The sequence below is a fragment of the Lampetra fluviatilis genome, chromosome 60, assembly GCF_964198595.1.
Source record: "Lampetra fluviatilis chromosome 60, kcLamFluv1.1, whole genome shotgun sequence".
Lineage (NCBI taxonomy): Eukaryota > Metazoa > Chordata > Hyperoartia > Petromyzontiformes > Petromyzontidae > Lampetra > Lampetra fluviatilis.
Genome location: NC_136334.1, coordinates 307,773 through 332,474, shown reverse-complemented (window position 1 = coordinate 332,474; position 24,702 = coordinate 307,773). Strand labels below are relative to the sequence as shown.

General features: G+C 46.3%; 1 protein-coding gene across 1 annotated transcript in view; it reads right to left on the bottom strand.

Moving 5' to 3' along the window:
• Nucleotides 1-24,702, bottom strand: part of LOC144950904 (cytoplasmic FMR1-interacting protein 2-like) — a 75,981-nt gene that overhangs the window by 38,876 nt on the left and 12,403 nt on the right. Inside the window, exons 8-19 of the mRNA XM_078881070.1 lie at nucleotides 23,292-23,420; nucleotides 21,240-21,344; nucleotides 16,627-16,718; nucleotides 12,197-12,314; nucleotides 10,818-10,937; nucleotides 9,544-9,669; nucleotides 8,583-8,749; nucleotides 7,706-7,847; nucleotides 5,835-5,988; nucleotides 4,932-5,088; nucleotides 4,205-4,301; nucleotides 2,768-2,844 (exon numbers count right to left, since the gene is read on the bottom strand). Coding sequence (XP_078737196.1) covers nucleotides 2,768-2,844; nucleotides 4,205-4,301; nucleotides 4,932-5,088; nucleotides 5,835-5,988; nucleotides 7,706-7,847; nucleotides 8,583-8,749; nucleotides 9,544-9,669; nucleotides 10,818-10,937; nucleotides 12,197-12,314; nucleotides 16,627-16,718; nucleotides 21,240-21,344; nucleotides 23,292-23,420 — 1,484 coding nt within the window. The remainder of the gene's footprint in view (nucleotides 1-2,767; nucleotides 2,845-4,204; nucleotides 4,302-4,931; nucleotides 5,089-5,834; nucleotides 5,989-7,705; nucleotides 7,848-8,582; nucleotides 8,750-9,543; nucleotides 9,670-10,817; nucleotides 10,938-12,196; nucleotides 12,315-16,626; nucleotides 16,719-21,239; nucleotides 21,345-23,291; nucleotides 23,421-24,702) is intronic.

The following is a 24,702-nucleotide window of genomic DNA, read 5'->3' as shown; positions in this document are numbered from 1 at the left end:
TCGCTAACAGCACTTGCCCCAACAGTCTGTTCAGGCTATACGGGGGATTCATATTCTTGGGTCTTTCGGTAAAGTCACGTAGATAGTTATTTGCAGAGCATATTTATCATTCGAATATTTGGCCAATAATATATTAGTTCTATATTTATAATATATATTAGTTGTATATTATGGGGGTTTTTAGCAGTTGAAGGAAACCGGAGAACCCGGATAAATCCCATACGGATCATACAAACTCCATAAACACTAAGATCCCCCGTATATATCTTGACTTAAAGCTTTCGTGACTGCAGGAATTCATATTCTTGGGTCTTTCGGTAAAGTCACGTAGATAGGTTCAAATAAAATGACAAAAAAAACTATAACGTTTCGATCTCAACACAAGCGGTCGTCTTGAGGAAAAGGGGGGTTAGCTTCCAAAGCAAACTGTTTATAAGGGTTTGAAATGGGCGTAACCGAAATGTCAGCGGCCAAAGATAATGTAAGTGGTGGGCAGCCAACCCGACGGTGGTTGGTTTTCCACCAATCAAAAGGCTGCCAGGTGAAAATTAGCATGTTAAAGAGAGATTAGCATGTTGATGGAAGATCGTAGCGCCGCAACCGAGGGGTCGGCGCGCGAAGTGACTGTGAAAGCGCAAGTTTGAAATGGGGGTAAAGCACAACTAACATCGGAAGGTGGTAGGATGGGAACATCATAGCCAATTATGACTTAAACTGGTTGATAACATCCTTCCAATGATTGCTCGGTTTGTACCCATCTTCTCAGTCGAAATTGTGTCTGTGTCTATATATATGGATGGCTTCATGAACGAATCTCTGTTTATAGCCAGTGGGCTTGCAAAGTCTTAGATAAATCAATTTCGTGTGAGCCCACCGCAATAAAACAATGATCAGCCACGGCCGAGGTATTGATCCTACCGTGTTTCAGATCTGCCTTATGTTCACAAACACGGTCTGAGACATGTCCCCAATGGAACTACTGCCGCAGACACAGTTTAGTTTGTAGACGCCGGAGTATTGCATGTCAGGGATCACATCCTTCACAGATGGGATCAGATCACGAATTTTATGTATTGTGTTAAATCGAACCTGGATCTTGTATTTGCTCATAAATTTGGAAATCTTTTTAGTGACCCCTGCTATGTATGGCAAGGTGATGGTTTTGATTGGGTTTTCAGATGGTTCTTTCCCAGCTTTACGGATTGTGTAGTCTGAATATCCATTCATTTTGAGAGCTTGGTGTACGTGTTCCAGTTCACTGGCTAGGTGATGACGGTCGGAAATACATCGAGCTCTATGGTGTAGAGTTTTGATGAGGGAATTCTTCTGGGATGGATGGTGGTGGGAGTCAGGTTTTAGGTAGGCATCCGTATGGGTGGATTTCCTGTAGACAGAGAAGGGACACCCCTGAGCCATCCGGTCTATTTTCGATTAAAACATCCAAGAATGGTAACTTGCCATCCTTTTCCACCTCCATGGTGAATTTGATGGCTGGGTGTATGGAATTGATGTGGTTGAGGAATTGGTTCAGAGCTGGTTGGCCATGTGGCCAGATGACGAACATGTCATCTACGTACCTCTTGCACAAGGACAGACCTAGAGTGGATGCCTGGATGGCATCCGTCTCAAATTTCTCCATGAAAACATTGGCTACAACTGGAAAAAAGGGAGAACCCAACTTGTTTGTAGAATGTTCCATTCCAGGTAAAGTGTTGGTGAGGCAGTATCTCACCAGGGCTGGTACATCAGTATTCAGTCCTTGATGGACCAAATCTTCAATGATTGCAATGGTGTTAGGCACAGGAACTTTGGTAAACAAAGATACCACATCGAAACTATCGAGCAAATCACCTGGAGATAGTGAGATGTCCTTGATTAACGATACCAAGCGAGCTGAGTTGAGTACAGCTGAGGTGGTCTTACCAGTGAATGGTTGTAAGGTCTCAGACAGAATTCGGGCCAGTTTGTAGGCAGGTGAGCCAATGTTGGAGACGATAGGACGAAGGGGTGTCCCTTCTTTAAGGACTTTTGGTAAGCCATACAATCTGGGTGGTCTCGCAGCAGACCGCTTGGTTGGTTTGATCAAAGATGTTGAATCAGTGATGATATTGTTGGTTTTCGTAACGAGGCGGTTGGTGGGATCTCTTTTTAATTTTGGTATAGCTACGCCCATTTCAAACCCTTATAAAGAGTTTGCCTTGGAAGCTAACCCCCCCCCTTTTTCCTGAAGACGACCGCTTGTGTTGCGATCGAAACGTTATAGTTGTTTTTGTTATTTTATTTGAACCTATCTACGTGACTTTACCGAAAGACCCAAGAATATGAATTCCTGCAGTCACAAAAGCTTTAAGTCAAGATTTATACGGGGGATCTTAGTCTTTATGGAATTTGTATGTTCCGTATGGGATTTTATCCAGGTTCTCCGGTTTCCTTCAACTGCTAAAAAAACCCATAATATACAACTACTATATATTATAAATATAGCACTAATATATTATTGGCCAAATATTCGAATGATAAATATGCCCTGCAAAACTGTGGCAGGACGCTCCTCAAAAGGAGTCTCGAGACTCAGTGAGGCTTTAAATAATAAAAGAAAACACATCGTCCTGCAATCACGTACAATTCCAAGCTAAACATGGCCTTCATGGAAGGAGCGAGATTTTGTTGAGGAAATCTGTGTGCCGGGAAACCCAACCGTTGCATAGAGCATGGAGCGCTGAAACCAGGGGCGGTGCGTGAGTGGCTGTGTGCGATATGACCTCACCTTCCAGCCTGCGCCTTGTAGTAGGTGAAGATTTGGTCTGACAGCTTGTACACAAACTGATCAAAGCACAGATTCACCTGGGGGGGTGGGTAGCAGGAGAGCAGAGGGGAGGGGAGGTCCACAAGGGAGCAAACTGTACCAGAGGTCACGTTTGCTGTCGTCCTATCATCGCCTGTGTATGTGTAACGTGTCGTCATCACCACCAACAACATCAGCCATGGTCATTCTATTGCTGGATGCAGTCCTCCCAAATCAGCCGACATCTCTCACGAATTAGAGTATATGTGGCTGGAATACATTTACACATGATAAGCCATTTCCATAAGATGTATTTTCTGGCTATGTCACTTTTGAATAAGGGCTATATATCTCAGTCGGTTTGACATGGTAAGATATTAATAATTTGATAGTTTAGTTAAATAGATTCCATAATGAAACAATCCACCCAGCACACGAGCTGATTTCATTGCTCTATCTCCTCAGAAGTATATCCTCCTGGATGCGTTCCATTCTTTGGTTGCAACTCCTCTCGTTATTCTGGACCATTGGTGATCGTCCCTTCCAGCAACGTGTGGAAACCAAGCCCCCGTACATTCTCATTAATGGCTAAAGCCGTGTCTCTCTTCATCCACGCGTTCCACTTTCTGTCCATCAATGCATTGCCAAGCATGTCTCCACACTTCTTTGTGGATTCTTCAGTTGTTCTGTTTTCTGAACCATGTGCCAGGTTGTATGGGCTGATTAGCCAGGAAAAGGAATTCACAACCCAAAACACCATTTGGCTGCGATTTTAATTTGTGCACAAAACAAGTGATTCACGGCACAGCGGCAGTCTCCGTCTACTCCTGTGAACGTAGCGCTCCGGATTGACCTCCGAAGCCTTGCACAGTCAACTCTCAAAGCATGCGTTGGCAGATTATCAGTGACGAGTGATATCCCAACCAGTTCTGGGCCTCCCTTGGGTCAAATCGGCCTTCATCAAGCCCCTATTACAGGGCTGGCCACAACACCCACTCACGCACCGTGACAGCCTCAGCAGGTGCTTGCTAACACCACTTGCCCTCACGGTCTATGTAGCCTATACAGCAGAGGTCGCAAACGGGTTTTGATTCCTAACCCGTACCCGGCCGCACCAGGGTCGCAAATGGGTACCCGTACCCGTACCCGGCCGGGTACGGATACCCGTTCCCTACCCGTACCCGTACCCTACCCGAAATGAGTGACAAACGGCTACTCACCAGTGACTCACGGCCTACCCGTACCCGTACCCGGCCGCACCAGGGTCGCAAACGGCTACCCGTACCCGGCCAGGTACGGGTAGCCGGGTATCGGGTAGGGTACGGGTATCGGGTACCCGGTTGCGACCTCTGCTATACAGGAAATCTTTGTCCATGTTTTGTGTGTGTGAGCGAGTGAATGTGAGTTATGGATTTTTACCTCCGCTTCAATTTCATCGTAGAGGAATTGTTTCTTGAACTTGGTGAGGGCATAGTAAGCGCTGTCGTTATACAGGTCCAACGGATACAGGACGTACCTGCAACAAGACATGGCTCATCAAGGCATTACGTTTAGGAATCGGGGGCGGAGGTAGTCGGTGTAGACACAAAAGCACGCCTCGGGCCTTTGTACGCAAGCGCGTACGTAAAGCGCTTCATCAATCCACTGCTGGATGCGGGCGTCTCTCTCGTCGCGTGGGTCTGTATGGAGGTTCACAGTTCACCGTGCTGGTCAGTGCGAGTTGGAACAGGTGGGGAGCATAGATGTGCACCGCAAAGAGTCACTTTTCTTGCTCAACACGGAGTTCCGTATACCGGGACACGCATAAAAGCCTCTGACATCCGACAAGATCAGGCTCATTCCTGGCGATTTGGACATGGGCGACTTTGTTATTATGGGGCGATTATTACACTGTCCAGTAATATATCCAGCCCCTAAGGCAGCATTAACTCCCAACTCTGCGACCACCATGACCCTCCGTGTGAAAACTTCATCGTTTTGACCCTTAACAGTTCAATGCCAGACTGCAAATTCACAGGCAAGCACTGTTGCTCCTGCAACCACTTTAACGCACTTCGCTGCAAACCTTCCACTCTCCTCTTGGTGGTGCACTGGGTCTGAACCCCCCCTCTCTGCCTTCGGCCGTGCGCGTCTGCAATCAACTCACTCCATCATGGACTGCTCCTTGGTCTCGAGGATGTGGTCCGTGAGAATCCACGGCATGGACATCTCGATGGGGAACTGGATCCTCTTGCCCATGGTGAGCTCCAGGAAGAACTCGCGGAACCACAGCTGGGAGAGGTCACAGCACTGCTGCAGGGCCTCTGTGTGGTAACAACGAGAAACATCGTCACTCACAGGTGGACCGAGTGGCTCCCACTGTATTCTCCGGACTGTAAGATGCACCGTTGTGCCCTGTACCTTAAAGCAATAGTTTTGGGTGCATCTTATAATATTTTAAAATTTATTTTATCATTTTTGTGCACAGGCTCCAAGGCCCAAAACTCAAAACGGCCAGCAACCAAAAGCACTATTTAATGTTACGATAGATAAGCATTCATGCATTTTTGGACGCGAGCAAGGTAGAGAGACAATGAGAGGAAATTCCGAAGTCGAACGGTGGAAAGGAAGAAGCAGACAGAGAAGTGTTTCGAGCTGGAGTATGGCAGTTGACTGCAGTACGGACAAGACTCTAAAGAATGGCGCCGCCCCCCGCGGTTATCCCCCGTGATCCGTGTAACAAACAAATCACTCGAGACACCGACATGGCACCAAGAGGAGTCTTTGCAAATGCCGTCGCAAGAGGTCACACATTTCGCGCAACGACCCTTTGCTATGCGATGATTGATTGTAAAGCCGAGAATGTGGCGCACGCCAGCAGCACCCAGCTTCGGGACGCTGCCGCGGTGCAATAGTTAGCACACTGAACTTGCAATCCAGATGAGGAGATTGTGTATTTCCCCAACTGTCTTCTTGTTATCCAATGATGAGTAGTCGAGTAAACGGTTACTCAAATAATCGGATAACCCCGCTGCCGCTGCCATAATGGTGAACGGGTGGGCGTTCGCACCCCCAAAGTTGAGGAGGTGGGGGTAAAAGAAGGAGCTGCGATGGAACTCCTCAATGGCGAGGATGAACGGTCCCTCCAGGGTGCTGCGCAGAGTCTTCTTCGCGCCGCTCTTGTCGGCCACCAGCGACTCCAGCATGGTACGCACCATGTACAGCTGCAGCCAACACAGTAGTAACAACAACATCAACTTAACACATTGCAGGTTTCACAGCCAATATTACAACAGAATTTATTTTTGCGTTAGGCCGTGTAATGATCTGAATGACAATCCAGGAATTCACTCTCCTTGATGGCGAGTCTGACTTGACGATGATTGATGTAGTTTCAAATGAAGCGCCGTAGATAACTGCTGAATTAGTTTTGAGGATCGGTCTTGGACTTGTTGGTGAGTGAGCTGAAACAATAATAACTTTGTCGGGTGGTGGAGGGTTTTCTTAATGACACACATCTCGTTAGGTCGTTTCGTTACGTGGCCTAACCCAAAAATATATTAAAATCAATGTCATTAGTACACGTAGGCTTTCACAGCCACCCTTAATAAGGATACGGAATCACATGTTTAGAATGCTTAAATGCCTCGGCAAACTCAAAGCGCCTTCCATCTCATCTCCATCATTCAAATGACCGCTGTAGTTTAGCCTAGGTGACCCCCGGTGGCAGCTGTCCCTTGTGCACCACAAGGTGAATGCAGCACCGGCCTGCAAACCGCCATTACTCTGTAAACAAGTAGACAGCGTGTGTGTTCAGGGGTAACACACACGGCATGAATAAAGTCCACTGTGAAGCGGACAGCGCGTGTGTTCAGGGGTAACACACATGCAGTGTTTAGCAGGGTGGCTGCGATGGCTCAACCACAAACCTCTGCCAATGCGTGGTCTTCCAAGTTAGGTCTAGTGCCGAACAAATTTTCTCTTGAACTTTCACCAAGCGTTATTTAAAAAAAAAAGTTTTTAAGTGAAAAAGCAATAAATAAATGTCATGGTGTCAGTTGCATGTAAAAGTAAGCAAAATGGAAATTGTATATTATTTCATTATTTGCAGTACAGTAGTCCCTCAGTTCACGTTTTTATTCCGTTCCACAAAATCTACTCTAAATCAAATTCACTTATAGGTTGAAAGATAAGAAAAAATCACCAAGAATGTGTAATGTTAACAAAGCCAGTCGAGGTCTAAAAGGTTATAAATGGGAGTCGCTCATTGGCTGAGGGCATTGCTCAGCCCACTTAACGAGTACTGTGAATGGCCGAAATTGGTGCCCGCGTGGATAACGTAAACACGTTATCGTTAATAAAAATGTTAACGTCAGTCGAAACTACGAGGCGCTATGGGAGGCAAAACGTTAACCGAAAAACCGTTAACCGATGTCACTGTTAACAGAGGGACTACTTTCTATGCTAAGTTGGCCTGCTGCTACATCTGTGGCATGAAAGCCATGCTGCTGCTGCACAAATTTGATATTCTGCTTTCATGACTTTTAAATCAACAGGAAATTTTAACCTCTGCAGGCCCCAACCCTTCTGCTTGAGGCCCCACCCAATTCTCTTTAGGCCCCACCTTCTTCATGTGCCCCACCACTGCACTCCTTCGGCCCAACTCTTACCCAATGTTTTTTGGGTGTTAGCGGAGGTGGTGGAAGGGTGAGAGGTGGCTTCACGACGACCACCAAAACCTGTCTGAGCGCAGCAACACGGCGATATGCAGGCCGACGAGGTTAAGCGGACGGTTGACGGGTCTGGCAGGCGGAACACGACGAGCGAAAGGCACGGGAGCTACTTGCGGCTTGGTGCGTGTGTTGATACGTGTGTTGATGCGCGCGCTGGTGCACACGGGTTGGCGCGCATGTTGGTGCGTGCGCCGCAGCCGCCCCCCACCTGGGTGCTGGAAGGGCCCACTGCCCTGTGCGCCACTTTGATCTCAAAGCCGCTCTTGGGGTCCTTCTCTCCCTTGAGGCAGGGGTCGTTGGCCGGTTCGGCCTCCCAGTCGCAGCACGTCTTGCGGATCGCCTGCAGCACGCTGCACACGGGGAATGGATGCGCGGTTGGTTGCATCCAATCGAGTCGCTTACAGGTGGATGTCTCTGCAACCAGTTGTGAGCAATTGCACTTCTGGAAGACTTTGCTGTTTTTTCCAGGATTTTTCTGTTGCGTGTAGTCACTTTAAGATGTTTCTTGTTCATGTTTTTGTTTTGTTGCGGTTACACCCGAGTCAAGAGCCGCATGGCTCACAGGGTTATACCTAATACATGAAACTGAAACTGAAAAGCCACTTTGCTGAGCTATCATTTGTGGCCAGGTCACTTCTAAAAGAGAGCTATATAGCTCAGCGGACCTTACCTGGTAAAATTAAAATAGCTTTATAGTTTAGTTTTCATATGCTATTCATCTAGCCCTACACAGAGACCTGCGTTAAACCACAATGTCTCCAATAGTCCACTTGCTATTATGCTTCGCAGTCAGGGGTGATGTTGCCATATATTTTCCCCAATAAGAAATTTGGAGGTAATTTTTCTAATTTGGACTACGACGCCGACAAGCATGGCCTACTCGGTCCCCCTACAGTAAGCGACCAAAGCGCTACCGTTCGGCAACGCGACCACCCAATAATTGTCATTTATTAAAAAGGACATGTTAGGTGGATATTAATCATTAATGTTATATCGTATCGTCAAATATGAAATTACAGCAACTCCATTTTCGTGGTAGCTAGCAAAGTCTCGGTTATCCTGCGAGTGCACAGGCATTCACGGACCTGATGACGACATTCTTCTTCTTTTTAATGGCCTGGCGCAGAGGCTCACGCAGGGTGAGCTTGGCAAAGTTCTGTATCTTGGCGTAGACCGTGTGCCGGATGGCCTGGTTGAAGACGCTTTCCATGCGGCCCATCAGATCCTGCAGGCCCTTCACCATCGCCATCACCTGGAAAGGGGGTTGTGATTAGGAAACGCGACAGCATCGGCACACGCTCGCATATCCATTCAGAAGTCTCAGATAGCAGTGTGATCCTCTGGAGGATGAGAATGACCTGCGGAAGCGGATATCACAGAGCTGCTTATGAAATACCTTCCAGTGACCTCTGGTCAACCTGTTTTGCCACTGAGATAATGTTCGTCACATGACATTCATATCAAACATTTTCTTCTTAGAGCTGAAATTTAGCAAAATTTAAGATGAAGGTTCCTTTATACATTCATTGGTACGTGGACTGAGAGCCTCAACTCGCTGTACTTGAGCTCCAACAATGTCCATCCAGCGCTCGCTGAGCTGCATTGGCTTCTGGTTGTTCAACGAATACATGATAAGGTCACACTCATTACACACAAAGTGATTGCCACAAATAAACCACAAAACCTTGCTGATCTTGTCAAGGAGCATAAACCATCACGCAAACTCTGGTCATCCTCGGAGCAGCGTTTGGCGAACCATCTGAAAGTTGCGCAATGCAGTGACCATCTTTGTTCAATAGCCAAAAATCCGCCGCTGCGAGGATGACCAAAGTTCGCGTGATGGTTTATGCTTCTTGAAGAGATCAGCGAGGTATTGCGGTTCATTTGTGGCAAGTACTTTTGTGTCTTTAATTGAGACGTTTGCGTTCTCCCACCGGTTCCTCCACCGCTCTCCCACACTGCCCCACGTGCGGTTCAGTCTTTCCGCTGCATTCTGGAACGACTTTCTCGATGAACAGACCCCGGAAACACGACAACCGATTTCACCTCGACAAGCGCAAACTTCTCCTCAGAGTTGTAGTTGTAGCGTGTGGCCCTCTCGTACTCCTCCGCGTTGTCCGGACACTCCTTGTTGGAGAACTTATCCGTGGGATGCACCAGCTTCCAGGAATACTGCGGGGGCGAGGCAACGGTCGAGATGTCCGCAAAACAACAGCACGCACACGCCCTGCTCTGACAGTGAATGGTCCTGGAAGATGGCATCACAGCACCTACTCTTTTCTTCACAAGGCCACACCTTTAATGTTCCTCGTAAAAAGTGTTCATCGTATAGCGAACAAAATAAAAGTTTATTCTGAGAGCCGAAATAGCTGATTCAGATTAACTAGTTTTTTAAAGATTTTTATACATGTCGTACATCAGTAACTGGACGAAGACAATCAATATGAGAATAGGTTTTCCCCTTTTCTCTGGCAACAAAACAGGTGTTAAGATGTTAAAACACCAAACTGAAACCTTTTACAAGGAATCATGTCTGCATTAACCACACAACTTGTGGTCAGAATGCAAACAAAAACCGTACTCTGATAATATATGCATTGTCTTTGAAACGGAGACAGCTTTCTTTTTGAGCTTAGTCTCAAAGCAGAGTTAGACTAAAGGACGCCAAAAGGCGTACTATAAGACCATCAATTCGCAACAATTAAAAACCCAGTTTATTCACAGCAATAATTTGCCTGCTTTATTATTGAACGGTGATTATTGATTAAACATGTGAAAGCAATGTCCTCATATCTTAGAAGCGAGTGCTATCAGGACTGTCATTTTCTATTGAGGGGCTGTGTTGTTGTCTTGATGTTGTCTGGGACTGTTGTTTTTGTCTTGGTGTGGTCTGGGACTGTTGTTTTTGTCTTGGTGTGGTCTGGGACTGTTGTTGTGTTGCTGCCTTGCCCAAGCTTGTATGTAGAGTTGATAAATCGGGCATATACTTTAGTTTGAATATCTTTTTAGTGACTTGCTAACCTTTTTCTTTATTTTGCACTCCTATAATTTTTAGTATTTTTGGTTGTTGTTTGTGTAACTTGCCGATCCACCCTTACTGGACATCTGTGAAAAAAAGAGCTTCATAGTTCATCAAATTCCTCCTCCAATCTAAACAAAGATTCTGATTATAACTTGCAGTGACTGACAAAAATCCTTTGTGGGACATTTTTGGAGTGGAGAGGCAGACCGCGCAACAGTATAAGTCATGGCCCGCAGGCCACGGAGTCCACCCCCCACGCTTTAACCCGGGCGCAGTTCGTCCGCGCATGGGTGCCCACCACTTCCATGACGTGAGCGCTCCACTTGGACAGCAGCTGGAGGCCACGCAAAGCCAGGTCGCACAGCTCGCGGTGCTGCTCGTCCGTCTTATGGCTGTCCTGGCCCGATGCCTTCACCACCTGCCAGAAAGGGAGCAGCAGCAGAATCTACGCCAAGCTCAATGGCTCCACATTCTTTGGATTGTCTACGCACAACGTACAGGCAACCCTCGACTTACGAGGGCTCGTTACCCCTCTCTTTTAAGACCTTTCTTATTGTAAGACCCCCACAGTAATGACCAAACTCGTATCTACGACCGCCTAACGACTGCTACCGATGCCGAGTCGATTGGCGACGAGTTGGCGCATGTCACGCACACACTCGTCGTCAGATGGTGCTGCTTTGCTCTTCTGTCGTCTGGATATGTATAGTATAGCCCGGCAGTCTGCAGCTGCGTCGAGAGCGAACCCTTCTCTTTTGCAATGCCCTTCACCTTTATGATGACAAAATGTCGCCTTTCGCTACGTCTGAGAAGAGGAAATGTGATGCACGTGCAAAAAAATACTTAAGGATTTTCAAATGTGTTTGTTTTTAATAAAAAAATGTTTGGAAAAGTCAAGTTACAATAAATGTTTGTTAGGGTTATTTAAATTTATTTTTGTGGTAAATTTTTATATTTTATGATATGTAAATGGGCTTCCAGGAACGGAACCCCAATTTACAACATTACACCTATGGGAAATAAGGGTTCGACTTGCGATGGCTCGACAACCGTCGTCAAGGAACCAATTAGGTCGTAGGTGCGGGGGTCGCCTGTACCTGCAAAAGTCTTCAACTGGGATGAGGCAAAGCAACGTTGCCTCCTGCTGTTCAACCATGGCGGGCTATAGGAAATGTAGTACCTTCATGATAGCCTTCAGGAAAGAATCTGTGTAGTTGTGCTATTCCTCGATTTAAGGAGCACTCTTTACTGTAATGAAACAGTGGTCTATTATAATGGTTGCATGGCCAAAAATCGCACTACTATGGCTTGTCTTTAATATTCCATTGATAAGAGAGATGTGTGCATTGACTTGTTTAGAGTATTTGGTTTTTCTAAATTTGCACACAATAAGCCACTTCGTGGAGCTATAACTTGTGGCCAGGTCGGTTCTGAAAAAGAGCTGCATAGCTCAGTGGGCCTTACCTGGTAAAATAAAGATTGCTTAGTTTGGTGATGCGGTTGATGGTACACCAAATGCCAAAGCAAGCAGGTGTGATGTTTGGCTCTCGAATTAAGTGTTTATTTTGGCCGTCAAACTTGCGCTATAAGAATGGCTCGAATACCAAATATATAAAATAATATGAACCAAAGCAAACTGGTCAAGAAGGGTTGTGGCAACGGCTCGCCAGGGCTGACCTCGCTGTTGCTGTGTCGGGCCAGCTCGGACGTGAAGCGGATGTGATCGTCGCGAATTTGCCCCATCTGCTCACAGATGTTGTACTGGGGGCTGCTGCTCTGCGAGGTGCAGGTCCACCTATGCGTTCCGACACGACAAACACAAACGCGTCATTTACACCGCACAATGGGCCCGCGCCGGAGCCGAGTAAGCTCTGGCATGGCTTGGCAAGCGCCAAGTGGTTTTTCCACTGCAGAACTTCCGTTCCACCGACGTCACATACAGTGAACGAGTCGGTGTACTGACACCCCCCCTCTGGTTGGCCATGAACCACATTCAGATGTCTTGTGAGATCAACGTATCAACATTTGGTTCTGGCATGGCTCGGTTGTGCCAGTGGATAAGGGGTAGACGATTCCCTGCGTAATCTACCCTGACCATTGGGACAAGTGACAATAGCGAGCACATATTAAGGTTGTCACGGCACACACGATAAACATCGGGGAGTGGCTAGCACCACGCCCGGCCACCTTTGTCTCCCCAGTGCTGACGTCTTACTCTAAGCACCAGGTACTCATCGAAGACCGAGTCAACCTAGACAAAGATCCCCCATATAGCCTTAACAGAATGTTGAGGCAAGTGATGTTAGTGAGCACCTATTAAGGCCGGAACAGTATACGAGGGAGTGGGTGGCCAGCACCAAGCCAGACCGCCTTTATCTCCCCAGTGGCATTGTTTACACACCACACCAGGTACACATTTGAGGCTGAGTCGACCTAGAAGAGGCCCAGAACCGGTTCAAAAATTGCCACTGGTGTTGGCCGTGAGCGGGAATCGAACTCGGGTCGCCGGTTTCATAGCGCAGCGTAGCGCTATCCACTCCACTACCGCTCCCCACAAACACACGCACACACGTGCACAAACGCGCACAAACACACACACACAAGCACACACACATGCCCACAAATACGCACACACATGCCCACAAATACGCACACACGAACACACACGCGCACAAACACACACGCACAAATAAGACAAGACAAACACAAAGATCCCCCAGTGTAGACTTAACAGACTGTTGGGGCAAGTGCTGTTAGCGAGTAGCATCTATGAAGGCGATGTTTACACACTCATTTTAGGCTGAGTCGACATAGGGGAGGCCCAGGACCGGTTCAGATAATCGTCACTGCTGGTATTGGCTGTGAGCGGAAATCGAACTCGGGTCGCCGGGTTCGTAGCGCAGCGTGCTAATCACTACAATACCGCTCCCCATACACAACAACAACCGCCATTCGCCACTAAGTGGCGGTGACGTCACCACGATGCTTGTGCCAGGCTATGTGCACCTTGAGGCTACGTGAAGTGTCGAACGTCTGCTGGCAGGTCACGGGGCAGACCCAGATGCCACAGGTCGACTGACTGAGACGACTGGCTGATGCACCACCTGTGCCCCCTACTGTGCCAACTTGCTGTGCTTTAGCCACCCGGCGCTCCGCTCGTTGTTGTGAGCGTCGCTCCTCCGCCCTCCGTTGTTTTTGGAGGTTGACTGCCTCCAACTGCCCAGTAGCGTCCTTCACGAGCCTCCTCCACAGAGGCCGATCTTGACACCGCTGGTACCAGTCATTGGCAAGTCCACTCGGCTCCACATCCTCCTGTACCACATCACTCCATCTCTTCTCTAGCCCGTGCCGCGCCCGTTTCGTCCCCTCGATCCGGCCGAACAAAAGCTGTTTAGGCATGCGGTGGCTGGGCATGCATGCCAGCCTAAATGTTTCTAATCGGCAAAGTTGTTCTATTAGGGGGGGTCCACGTTTCGCAAGCGTAGAGAAGGGAGGGAATGACCGTGGCCGAGAAGACCTGAAGCTTCGTGCGGAGCAACAGACAGGTAGCTTCTGTGATGCCACCGCCACGGAGCCGATCGGCGGGTAGCTTTCACACAGTGTTACGGAACCGATGAAAAGATTATGCCGCTCGACTGATTCGGAGTGAGACCTCCGCTGTTAAACCGAAGCCAGTCATGAGCCCACTGCCCAGGTATGGGAAACTCTCCACTCTCTCCACAACTGCCCTATCACCAACTGGGAGTTGTGAGGGTGGAGTGTCCGATGGGACAAAATACCCAGGGGCAGGTGCTTAGTTTTGGTGGGGCTGATGGTAATACCCCACCTCTTAGTGGCACACTCCAGGTTCAGCAGCAGCGCCTCCAACTCCTTCTCTGAGTGAGCAGAAATTACCAGATCATCGGCATACATAACATGGTTGAGCAATAGGGAGCCATCACTTGACCGCACCCGGGCATCGATCAGCCTCCCATTGTATCTGTACCAGATGGAAAGTCCAACGGTACAGCTATTGAAGGCTTCACACGAACTACGTGCTCGAAATAGATGTTAAATAATGTGGGAGCCAGAGGACATCCCTGTCGCATCCCACGGTGTACAGGGAAGGGCTCCGACTCCCGGCCACGTAGTTATACCTGGGCCCGCTCACCATCATGAAGGTCCTTAATGATTGTGAGCAGAGGGTCAGGGACTCCGGAAGCACGAAGAACTACCCAGACCCCAGGCCTACTGATGGTATCATAGGCCTTGACCAGGTCAATAAAGCAGAGATGTAGGTCTTGTTGGAATTCCCTACACCTCTGCTGTAGCAGACAGACAGAAAATATGGCATCTGTGCAGGACCGCCCTTTCCTGAAACCGCATTGGGGCTCCTCAACCCTCTTCTCAGCGTGCCTAGCAAGGCGATGTTGAATAATCCTTGCCAGGACCTTTCCCGGCACACTGAGGAGTGAGATGCCCATATAGTTATTGCAATCTGTGCCCCCCTCTTAAAGAGGGGGAACCACCAGGGCATCCTCCCAATCCTGCGGAACCAATCCTGTGGTCCAGGTAGTTATGATGTTATGTAGGGCAGTCTGTGCACAAACGCCATCCTCCCTCAGCATTTCGCTTGGTAGATCGTCTCTGCCCGGGGCTTTTCCTGGTCTCAGACTTTGGACCGCTCCTCGCACTTCCTCCAATATTTGAGGCACGGCAGGCCTAGCAGGGGCGTCCTCACCTTGCCCCATGATGTTGTCTGGGCTGAGGGAATCCCCTCCCCCAAGACCTCACAAAAATAATCTGCACAACTGCAGGCCTGTTCATGGGGGTCGGAGATCAGATTACTGTTCTTTCCCTTAAGGATGGTGACAGCTGAGGCACTGCAAGTAACTTTTTTTATGGAATTAAATAGTGATTTGTCATTGTGGGCGACTGAGGCAGATTCCATCTCCTCAGCAACCACCCCTACTCATCCTTTCAGCGCCGTACGGCTCTCCGAATCTCTGAGAGAAGGCTGCAGTCAGCCTCCTCATTCTCCGATGTTGGATTTTGTAGGCAACAGGAGTGGGCCTGTCGTTTTCTTTCAACCAGCCGGGACGCTTCCTCCTTCTGCCAGGGTCTCTGGGGAGGTGTGGACCGCATACCCAATGCAGCCATTGCAGCTGCATGGGCCACAGTCTTGAACCTCACCCATTTCCCCTCAGCATCAGAAAGGAGGGGGGAACGATGCTAACCCCAGTTGCAAGCGATGTTGAAATTCCTGCTTGCAACTATCCTCAGCTAGCAGAGACGAGGCCACTGTGGGATTGAATGGGGTCCTAGATGGACACACACCACTGGAGTAAAAGAATGGCAGGTGCATCTTACAGATGACAAGTTGATGGTCAGTAGGCAGATCAGCTCCACGGTAGGTCCTGGTGTCAAGGACATGGGCCTGCATCCGCTGGTCTTAATAATAGAGTCCAGCAGATGTCCTTGCTTGGACCCGGTGTGCAATAATGATGTTGTGTGGATGCGCCGATGCCGGAACAGCGTGTTGGGAACTACAACCCCATGGACTGCACAAAAGTCTAGCAGCCTCTTTCTGTTATTATTGAGCTGATCTGGCCCATGCCTTCCGATCACTCCAACCCTGGTGTCTGCGTCATGACCCACTCGGGCATTACAGTTACCTTACAGGATGACTCTATCCCGAGGGGCCACTTTAGCTAGCACCTGTGACAGGAAGTTATAGAAGGCATCTGACTCGTCTGCATCCCTCCATTGGTGTTCATCTTCTTTGGGGGCATAAACAACCAACACCAACATTCCTCGCCTCTTGTTGATGGAGAGGCGAGCCCATAGTAGTCTGGGACTTACAGCTTCCCACACCTCACCGCCATGCTCCCACACCCCCTTCATTATTTTGTTCAAAAGTGCCACTCCCTGCTGCTTGGTAGTTTCCTGCCCCAAGCACACACACATGCATGAACACACATGCATACACGCGCACGAACACACACGCGCACGAACACATGCGCACAAATCCATAACGAACGAACACACGCACGGACGAACAACACAAACCGCAGCCAATACAGAGTGCAGCAGGAGGAGCGACTCGTTAGGGGAGTTGGCGGCCGTACTTGGACTTGTTCTCCTCGTAGTGAGCGCTAGTCTGGATGTAGCGAGCCAGCTCGATCTGCATGTCTCCAAACAGCGGCACCACTTGCAGTTGCTGCGGGTAAAGCAGACGGACAGCAAGGATTTGGGGTCATGCCAGGTTTGGGGAACCCCTATTATGTATGAACCTCTTCCTTAGCGAGGGCCGAGCAGGAAGATAAACAACACGCACACCCTCGGGGGATCCTATAACACTGGTGTGTTCAAGAGCATCCACAACGTTTAACAATGGGGTAGTCCAACGTTTTGCTCGTATAACACGTACGCTTTTGCGATCAATATTATCCATAAGAGGTTTTTTTTGGCTGTCCGCCTGAGGATGCTAGATGTAATTACCAGCAAAACGTCGTACTCGAATTGTAAATGTTGTGGGTTTACTCTCTAACACACCGGTGTGCTGTACTAGTGACGAATTGTCATGTTCTGTTTACGTGACAACCATTACGAGTTGGTTATGTCGGGTGCTGGCGGGTTTAACTAAACATTTATATATTTACGCGACTTAACCCAAAAAAACCTCGATGATGGTTTTGCTCGTAGTTACAACCGGCGTCAGGCATTTTTTAGAATTGTGAAAATGTCCTCTCGTCTTGGGGCCTCAAACAGGTGGTGTGATTTTAACACGTAGGCTTTCGCGACCAATGTTATTCATAATCAACGTTTTTGGGTTTAGATCGCGTTATTTATAAATGTGTCGTAACCCTCCACCACCCGACACGGCCAATCAGTAAAAATGTGTCACGTTGACAAAAGACAAATAGTTCACTGCTTTAGCCCACCGGTGTGTTGAAGCCACAACATTTACAATTTGAGTACGACGTTTCGCTGGTAATTGCATCCAGCATCATCGGGCAATTCGCCAGAATGGTGAGGCTCTGCTGTGTCTCCCGTTCTTATATAGAGCAGCAGCAGGGTGACGTCATCATTAACTCATTAACTCATCAGGTGCAAAGATTCAAGGGGGGAGTGATTGTAATTATATACTAGATTAGTAATCAGGCTATTGTTACGATGCGAGTTGTAGATTAGTAATCATTTGGAATGTGTTTTATTGTGATTGTGCTACATTAGTAATCAGTTAATGTTTGTTTCCCTTATAAGGAATTGTAATGTATCTTATTTAATAATACGCTTCCAGGCCGCACTAAGCCTGTAGCTGTCTGAGCGATTAAAGTTATTTCTGTTTCTCTCAATTTCAATCGATTCTCTAATTAGTCTTTGCCAGTAGTAACTAGTTTTACACAACACTTCCACGTTGTCAAAATCAATTGAGTGTCCCTGTTGGCATGCGTGTTCTGCCACTGCCGACAGTAGTGTTTGTGATAGTTTAATATTTCTCTGGTGTTCTTTTAGTCTTACACTAACGTTACGCCCTGTCTGTCCAATATAGCATCTGCCACATACACAATTAATCCGATATACACCTTCTGTTGATAATTTAGATAATTCGTCTTTAATGCACGTTACTAGTTGTTGAATTTTGTGTACTGTACCAAATCTTACTGTAATGTTTTGCTTTTGCAAAACACGGGCTAATTTGTCAGTTACTCCTGAGATAAATGGTATTTTTATTGTTTTAATCATCTGATCGCTTTCAGCAGTGTTGCTTTGCGATATTTTGGTGAGTTTTTATGTGATTTCGCTATTCACTAAGGTTCCAGTGAGCGAGTCGCTTAAATTACTTGATACACTGGTAGAATACAGGTTTACCAAAAGATATTCCGAAACTCGCAGACCATTGTTTAAATAACACTTACTTCTTATGGAGAGGCGAATTCTTTAAACAAAGGGAGGGAGCAGCAATGGGCTCTCCTTTATCTCCTGCTATAGCAAATTTGTACATGGAAAACTTTGAAACCAGAGCACTTGCCTCGAGCACATTAAAACCATCCTTTTGGTTTAGATATGTGGATGACACTTTGGTTGTCTGGCCACATGGTAAAGATACACTTAACGATTTTCTAAATCATCTCAATGCACAAAACCCGGCCATTCAGTTCACCATGGAAATGGAGGTGAATAACACACTCCCGTTCCTGGATATTTTACTTGGGCATGGCATAAATGGTAAAATAACACACAGCATTTACAGAAAGAAAACGCACACTGATGCCTATCTGAATGCAGATTCACATCATCACCCAGCTCAGAAATCCTCTCTTATCAAGACGCTCATACATCGGGCTAAAACAGTGTCAGATGGTGAAAGTCTAGTGAGAGAGATTAAACATGTTAAAGAAGCACTAAGACAGAATGGCTACAATAATGCTCAAATTAACAGAGCACTAAAAGCCAAATCACGATCGCAAAGCAACACTGCTGAAAGCGATCAGATGATTAAAACAATAAAAATACCATTTATCTCAGGAGTAACTGACAAATTAGCCCGTGTTTTGCAAAAGCAAAACATTACAGTAAGATTTGGTACAGTACACAAAATTCAACAACTAGTAACGTGCACTAAAGACGAATTACCTAAATTATCAACAGAAGGTGTATATCGGATTAATTGTGTATGTGGCAGATGCTATATTGGACAGACAGGGCGTAACGTTAGTGTAAGACTAAAAGAACACCAGAGAAATATTAAACTATCACAAACACAACTGTCGGCAGTGGCAGAACATGCATGCCAACAGGGACACTCAATTGATTTTGACAACGTGGAAGTGTTGTGTAAAACTAGTTACTACTGGCAAAGACTAATTAGAGAATCGATTGAAATTGAGAGAAACAGAAATAACTTTAATCGCTCAGACAGCTACAGGCTTAGTGCGGCCTGGAAGCGTATTATTAAATAAGATACATTACAATTCCTTATAAGGGAAACAAACATTAACTGATTACTAATGTAGCACAATCACAATAAAACACATTCCAAATGATTACTAATCTACAACTCGCATCGTAACAATAGCCTGATTACTAATCTAGTATATAATTACAATCACTCCCCCCTTGAATCTTTGCACCTGATGAGTTAATGAGTTAATGATGACGTCACCCTGCTGCTGCTCTATATAAGAACGGGAGACACAGCAGAGCCTCACCATTCTGGCGAATTGCCCGATGGTGCTGGATGCAATTACCAGCGAAACGTCGTACTCAAATTGTAAATGTTGTGGCTTCAACACACCGGTGGGCTAAAGCAGTGAACTATTTGTCTTTTGTCAACGTGACACATTTTTACTGATTGGCCGTGTCGGGTGGTGGAGGGTTACGACACATTTATAAATAACGCGATCTAAACCCAAAAACGTTGATTATGAGGTGGTGTGATGTCATCAGTGTGCACCAATAGGGAAGCAGGAAGTGGCAGGAATCGATAACTAGAGGTTAATGTATGTGCATACATTTGAGTTCAATGTTAAGGTGGAATGTTATTGAGGGACCATTGTCTTGGTGTGGTCTGGGACTGTTCTTGCTATTGTTTTGTTGCCTTGCCCAAGCTTGGGAATTGGTGTACTTATACAATTTTAACTTATATACTTTACGTATTTTAACATGTATGTTAATTTATTTATTTGTGGTGATGTTCTTACCTTTCCTATACATGACACTGTTTGTTGTTGAAACTGGACATCTGTTAAAAAAAAGAGCTTCATTGCTCATCGGATTTCTCCAGGACAGATAAAGATTATTTTGATGCAACGTTTACTCTGAATAAATTATGTGGACATGTTAATTTTATGGAATATAGACTGATGTTGTGATACAGGTTATTCAAAGTTAATTAGTTATAATGGTTGGTTCTTCTTTCTTCTTTTATGCATTTGTCCCACTCATATGGGGTCGCCCCGTCCTGCCCAACCTTATAATAGATGGTTAGTAATGTTATAATAATGTTGTAGGAGTTTAAATTAATGTAAATACACTTCATATTGAGGTTGTCATGCGATTACTTAATGATGTGTGTTGGGTGGAGAAGGGTTTACGACACACACTTTACTTCCGCCACCTGACCAAATTATTAATCAAAATATTTGACGCGAAAACGTACATTGTGTTCATTTACACACAGGTCCTCGCAGTATCTGAGTGCGAGCACTGCCAGGCAACAATATTCCCCACTCTAAGACCGACTAGTGCATATAAGATGCTTGTAGTGACAGTTATCTATATATGTATATATTACTTGTGGCCCATTTGGATGTGGTAGGCTTCACGTAGCCCAGGGGAAGCGAGATTCACCACCCCTGGGTTTGGCTAGCGTGGGGAAGATGAGCATACGTCCAGTAAGGTGAAGAGGTCACCCCAGACAATGAAAATGATACCACCAAAGCTCGTCACCGCTTCCTTCCCCGTGCAATGCCTAGCATCGATGGCCAGAAAAACTTAACCAAGGGAACCAATGCCTAAGCATCTACTGCCCCACTGCCATCTGCGAGTTGCCTAGAAATAAGTCCTGAATGCTCAGTGGTGCGTGTTTGGACAAGTCAACGACAAAAGGGTGGGGGATTGCAAGCCATGTATCACGAGAAAATGCCAAAGGCACCATTGAAGCCAGGATGAGGTATAATTTGCACACAAAAAAAGCAGAGACATTAAACTGAAACTTTGTCTCGCATGGAGGCACCTTAAAGAACTTGTCAATCTTGTTCAGACTGATCCTTCTCTTGGCATCCAGCTTGTAGATGTTGCTCTTCTCACCGTCCATAAGGAAGAGCCCAAAGCCCATCACCTGTTGTCAAATTGCGATAAAAGAAGCACCAAGAAACCCAACATTCATGCAAATTTACAATCTAAAAGGTTCATAAATTTCCCCACCCCCACCGATTTTTGGGATAACACAACACGTAATTTTTGGCTCTCAGGCTTTTTAAATCGGATGTTAAAATTAGGCTTCAGCGCATGCTTCCAAACCTCTGGATGCAACTGGGTAAAACAACGAAATAAAGCGGCGCGTATTCACGAATTACGTAAACGTTTCCCAACGCGTCAGTCCTCGGAGGTATTTAATCAGCGATAATGACGGGTGCGCCTGGGTCAGGCACACAGGGAGCCAGGTAGGTTGGAGACCAAATTTAAGCCATTAACAAATTTGAGGTAGATTATTGAATCTAATTGTAGAGCTTTGACAGAGGCGGCTCTTGGGTCAAAGTGGCCGGTTCCCTTTTGTTTCACCTGATGACGATTGCTTGTGTTGCGATCGAAACGTCGTGATATTGTTACTTTTATTTTTTTTTATCTACGTGGCTTCATCGAAAGACCCAAAGAAATATGAATTCCTGCAGTCACGAAAGCTTTAAGTCAAGATTTGGCCGATTCCCATTGGGTACTTCCCGCATGACAATGCAACTTCACACCCAAGTTTCACTCATATCGGATTATCTTAATAATTACAGTTTATCGTGCCCCTCCCCCAGTTGAGCCAATGCGTAATCTTAGTTGGAAAATGTTAAAAGTTGAAAAGTTTCGTCTCCAAATTTCATCGGAGCACAAATAAATGTCCCGATGCTTGTATGAGCATTGACGCGACTATACACAGGGTGATCAATTAGTAGATACCCCACTAAAATAACAAAGATACATTAAACAGAACAGCATTTAATATCAATGCCTCCACGCATCTCCCACCAATCTGAAATAAAAACTCATTATATCCTTTAAAACGCTCCTCTCGAAGCTACGGAGCTATCTCTTTCACAACATCCAAACGGCCGTTGAGAAGAGACTAATCAGAAATCAGGAGGGTATCTGTAAATGCTTCACCCTTTATATCATGTGAATGGTCCATAGACTCTCTGCTGCCACTAAAGATCCTATGCACAGTGCAATGGATTTTTTTATTGAATTGTGACCTTGACCAAAAACACCTCAATAAATTGTGGAGGAGTAAATCACCACGTGCCATGAAAATACCGACATTGTCACAAGTGCATCTTGATAGAAGACAGGTTATACTACAGATATTGGGATGTTTAGCCAATACCGTGAATGAGTGTTCGCTTCGTGTGTGAGGAAACCGGAGGATCTGGAGAAATCCTGTGCAACACGAGGGGTTAACTATCAAAGCTCCACAATCAGATTCAAGAATCGACTTCCATTTGTTAATGGCTTCAATTTGGTCTCCAACCTACCCATCAACCAAGACCTCAACAATGGCAACAACTCAGGTCCCGGTCCTGTGATCACGCTGCTGTCGACATCCTAGAATGTCACGCAGATCCAGAAAAACGCTGCTAGCAAGCACAGCAGAACGCAGATGTCCAGAATAAACTCCTCATTCAAGACCCAAATGTCGCATCTCCTGGCTTTGACGTTCCTCGAAGCCACTGCTGGTGTAACCATCAACCGTATCAGAACATCAACTGCAGGCCAATGCACACATCTCCTTCATAAATGTAAAATTAAAGACGAGTAACAGCGGTGTGATTGCAGCCATGCAACCAATACTATGGACCAAAGAGTAAACCACTGCAGTCTGCTTCTCCTTCAATGGAAGAAAATAAAAAAAAAATACGAAACTCTCTCCTGAATTACCCTCGTGGCTAGCAGACCTCGACATTGGAATTTTGCTCCGGGACATATTGCCTATACGCAATAGTAGAATGGGGTTTTGTTAAGAAAACGGATAAATCAGGCACAAAACAGCCGTGAATGAGCTGGCATTAAGGGCAGAGCTTACCTTGAGAAGCATGTGCTTCTCACTGGGTGTCAGGTACAGCTTGTCGTCGTAAAACTCCACACAGAGGTTCACGATGTCAGCCAGCAGCTCCTCGTAGCCGGGAATCACCTCCAGATGCTGCTGCAGAGTCTGCAGGGAGAAAAGAAGAGCGAAGGATCGAGGAGGCAACACTTGCGCACGCGCAACCGGGCCTGCCGTCAACCGTCCATCATTGCTGCCATGCTCCGTCCCTTCCATCTGCTCGTCAGCGACGATATAACCAAATACGCGTCCACTGTGATCCTCTTTCACCAGCCAGAATCGCTGCCTCGAACCGTCTCAATTCCTTTTCTTCCAGATCTCTTATCGCTGCGTCGATCCAACTGGTTTTGTCATCCTCGCAGCGGCTTTTGGCTGGGCATCGAACAACGACGTTCACTGCATCGCGCAATTTCAGATGTGCTTCTGTGGCCATCTGGAATGCTCTTCCTTTTGATATTAGGAAGCCATTGGAGCTATGCATTTTTAGATCTAGATTGAAAAATATTTATCTTAAGAAGTGGTTTTAGTGTTTAGTTTGTTGTCCTTTCCCCACACCTCCCATGAGCATACCGCCTCCTATGTCCTTGCGCTTCTGTTGTTGTCAATCCTATTTAGAGGTATCCCTCGATTTACAAACGTTCAGTTTATGAAATTTTGCGTGAACACAATTGACAAATTATGGACACTTTTAATGAACAAAATCAAATTTTCACGTGAACAAAATATCACTACGGCCACGCACCATGAGATCATCAAACGAGAAGCACTCGGGAGGCTGTGCCATCAACCATTTGCAACAGCGTCACGGTGTCCCTGCAGCGCAACAGTAACGCCTCCACATCACCACCCCAGTCATTCCAACATGCAGATCTGTTGGCGAGTTCCCTGAAAAGGTTAATTTTATTTTATTTTAAACTAATTATTCAATAGTTTTAATATTTACGTTCTTTATTATTATTTTTGTCTTGTGAAAAGTGACAGCTGTATATTGTTGGGTTAGGAGGAGAGTTGGAACGACCATCAGAAACACATCCTTAGTCTATAGTATTAAATGGGAAAAGCCATTCTGATTTATGACCTATAGTTTTATGCACAATTTGAAGATCGCATCCCTTTCGTAAATCGAGGGATACCTGTACTTATAGCATTATCGTCCAGCCTGTGTGTAATTATGACAATCGACACATGTTTGGAAAAATCGTGCATACGCATGGATTCTGCAACGCCTTCAAATTTGCGTTTGTCTTTGGATGCATTCATAATGAGCAGCAGCACGAAACTGGTGGGTAGCTGTCAGGGCAATACGCATGCACGCGCATGTCATCTTTGGTTTGTGACTCAAGTTGTGGGCAATCATTTATCAACTGGGATAGTTTTTCAAGTGGAGAAG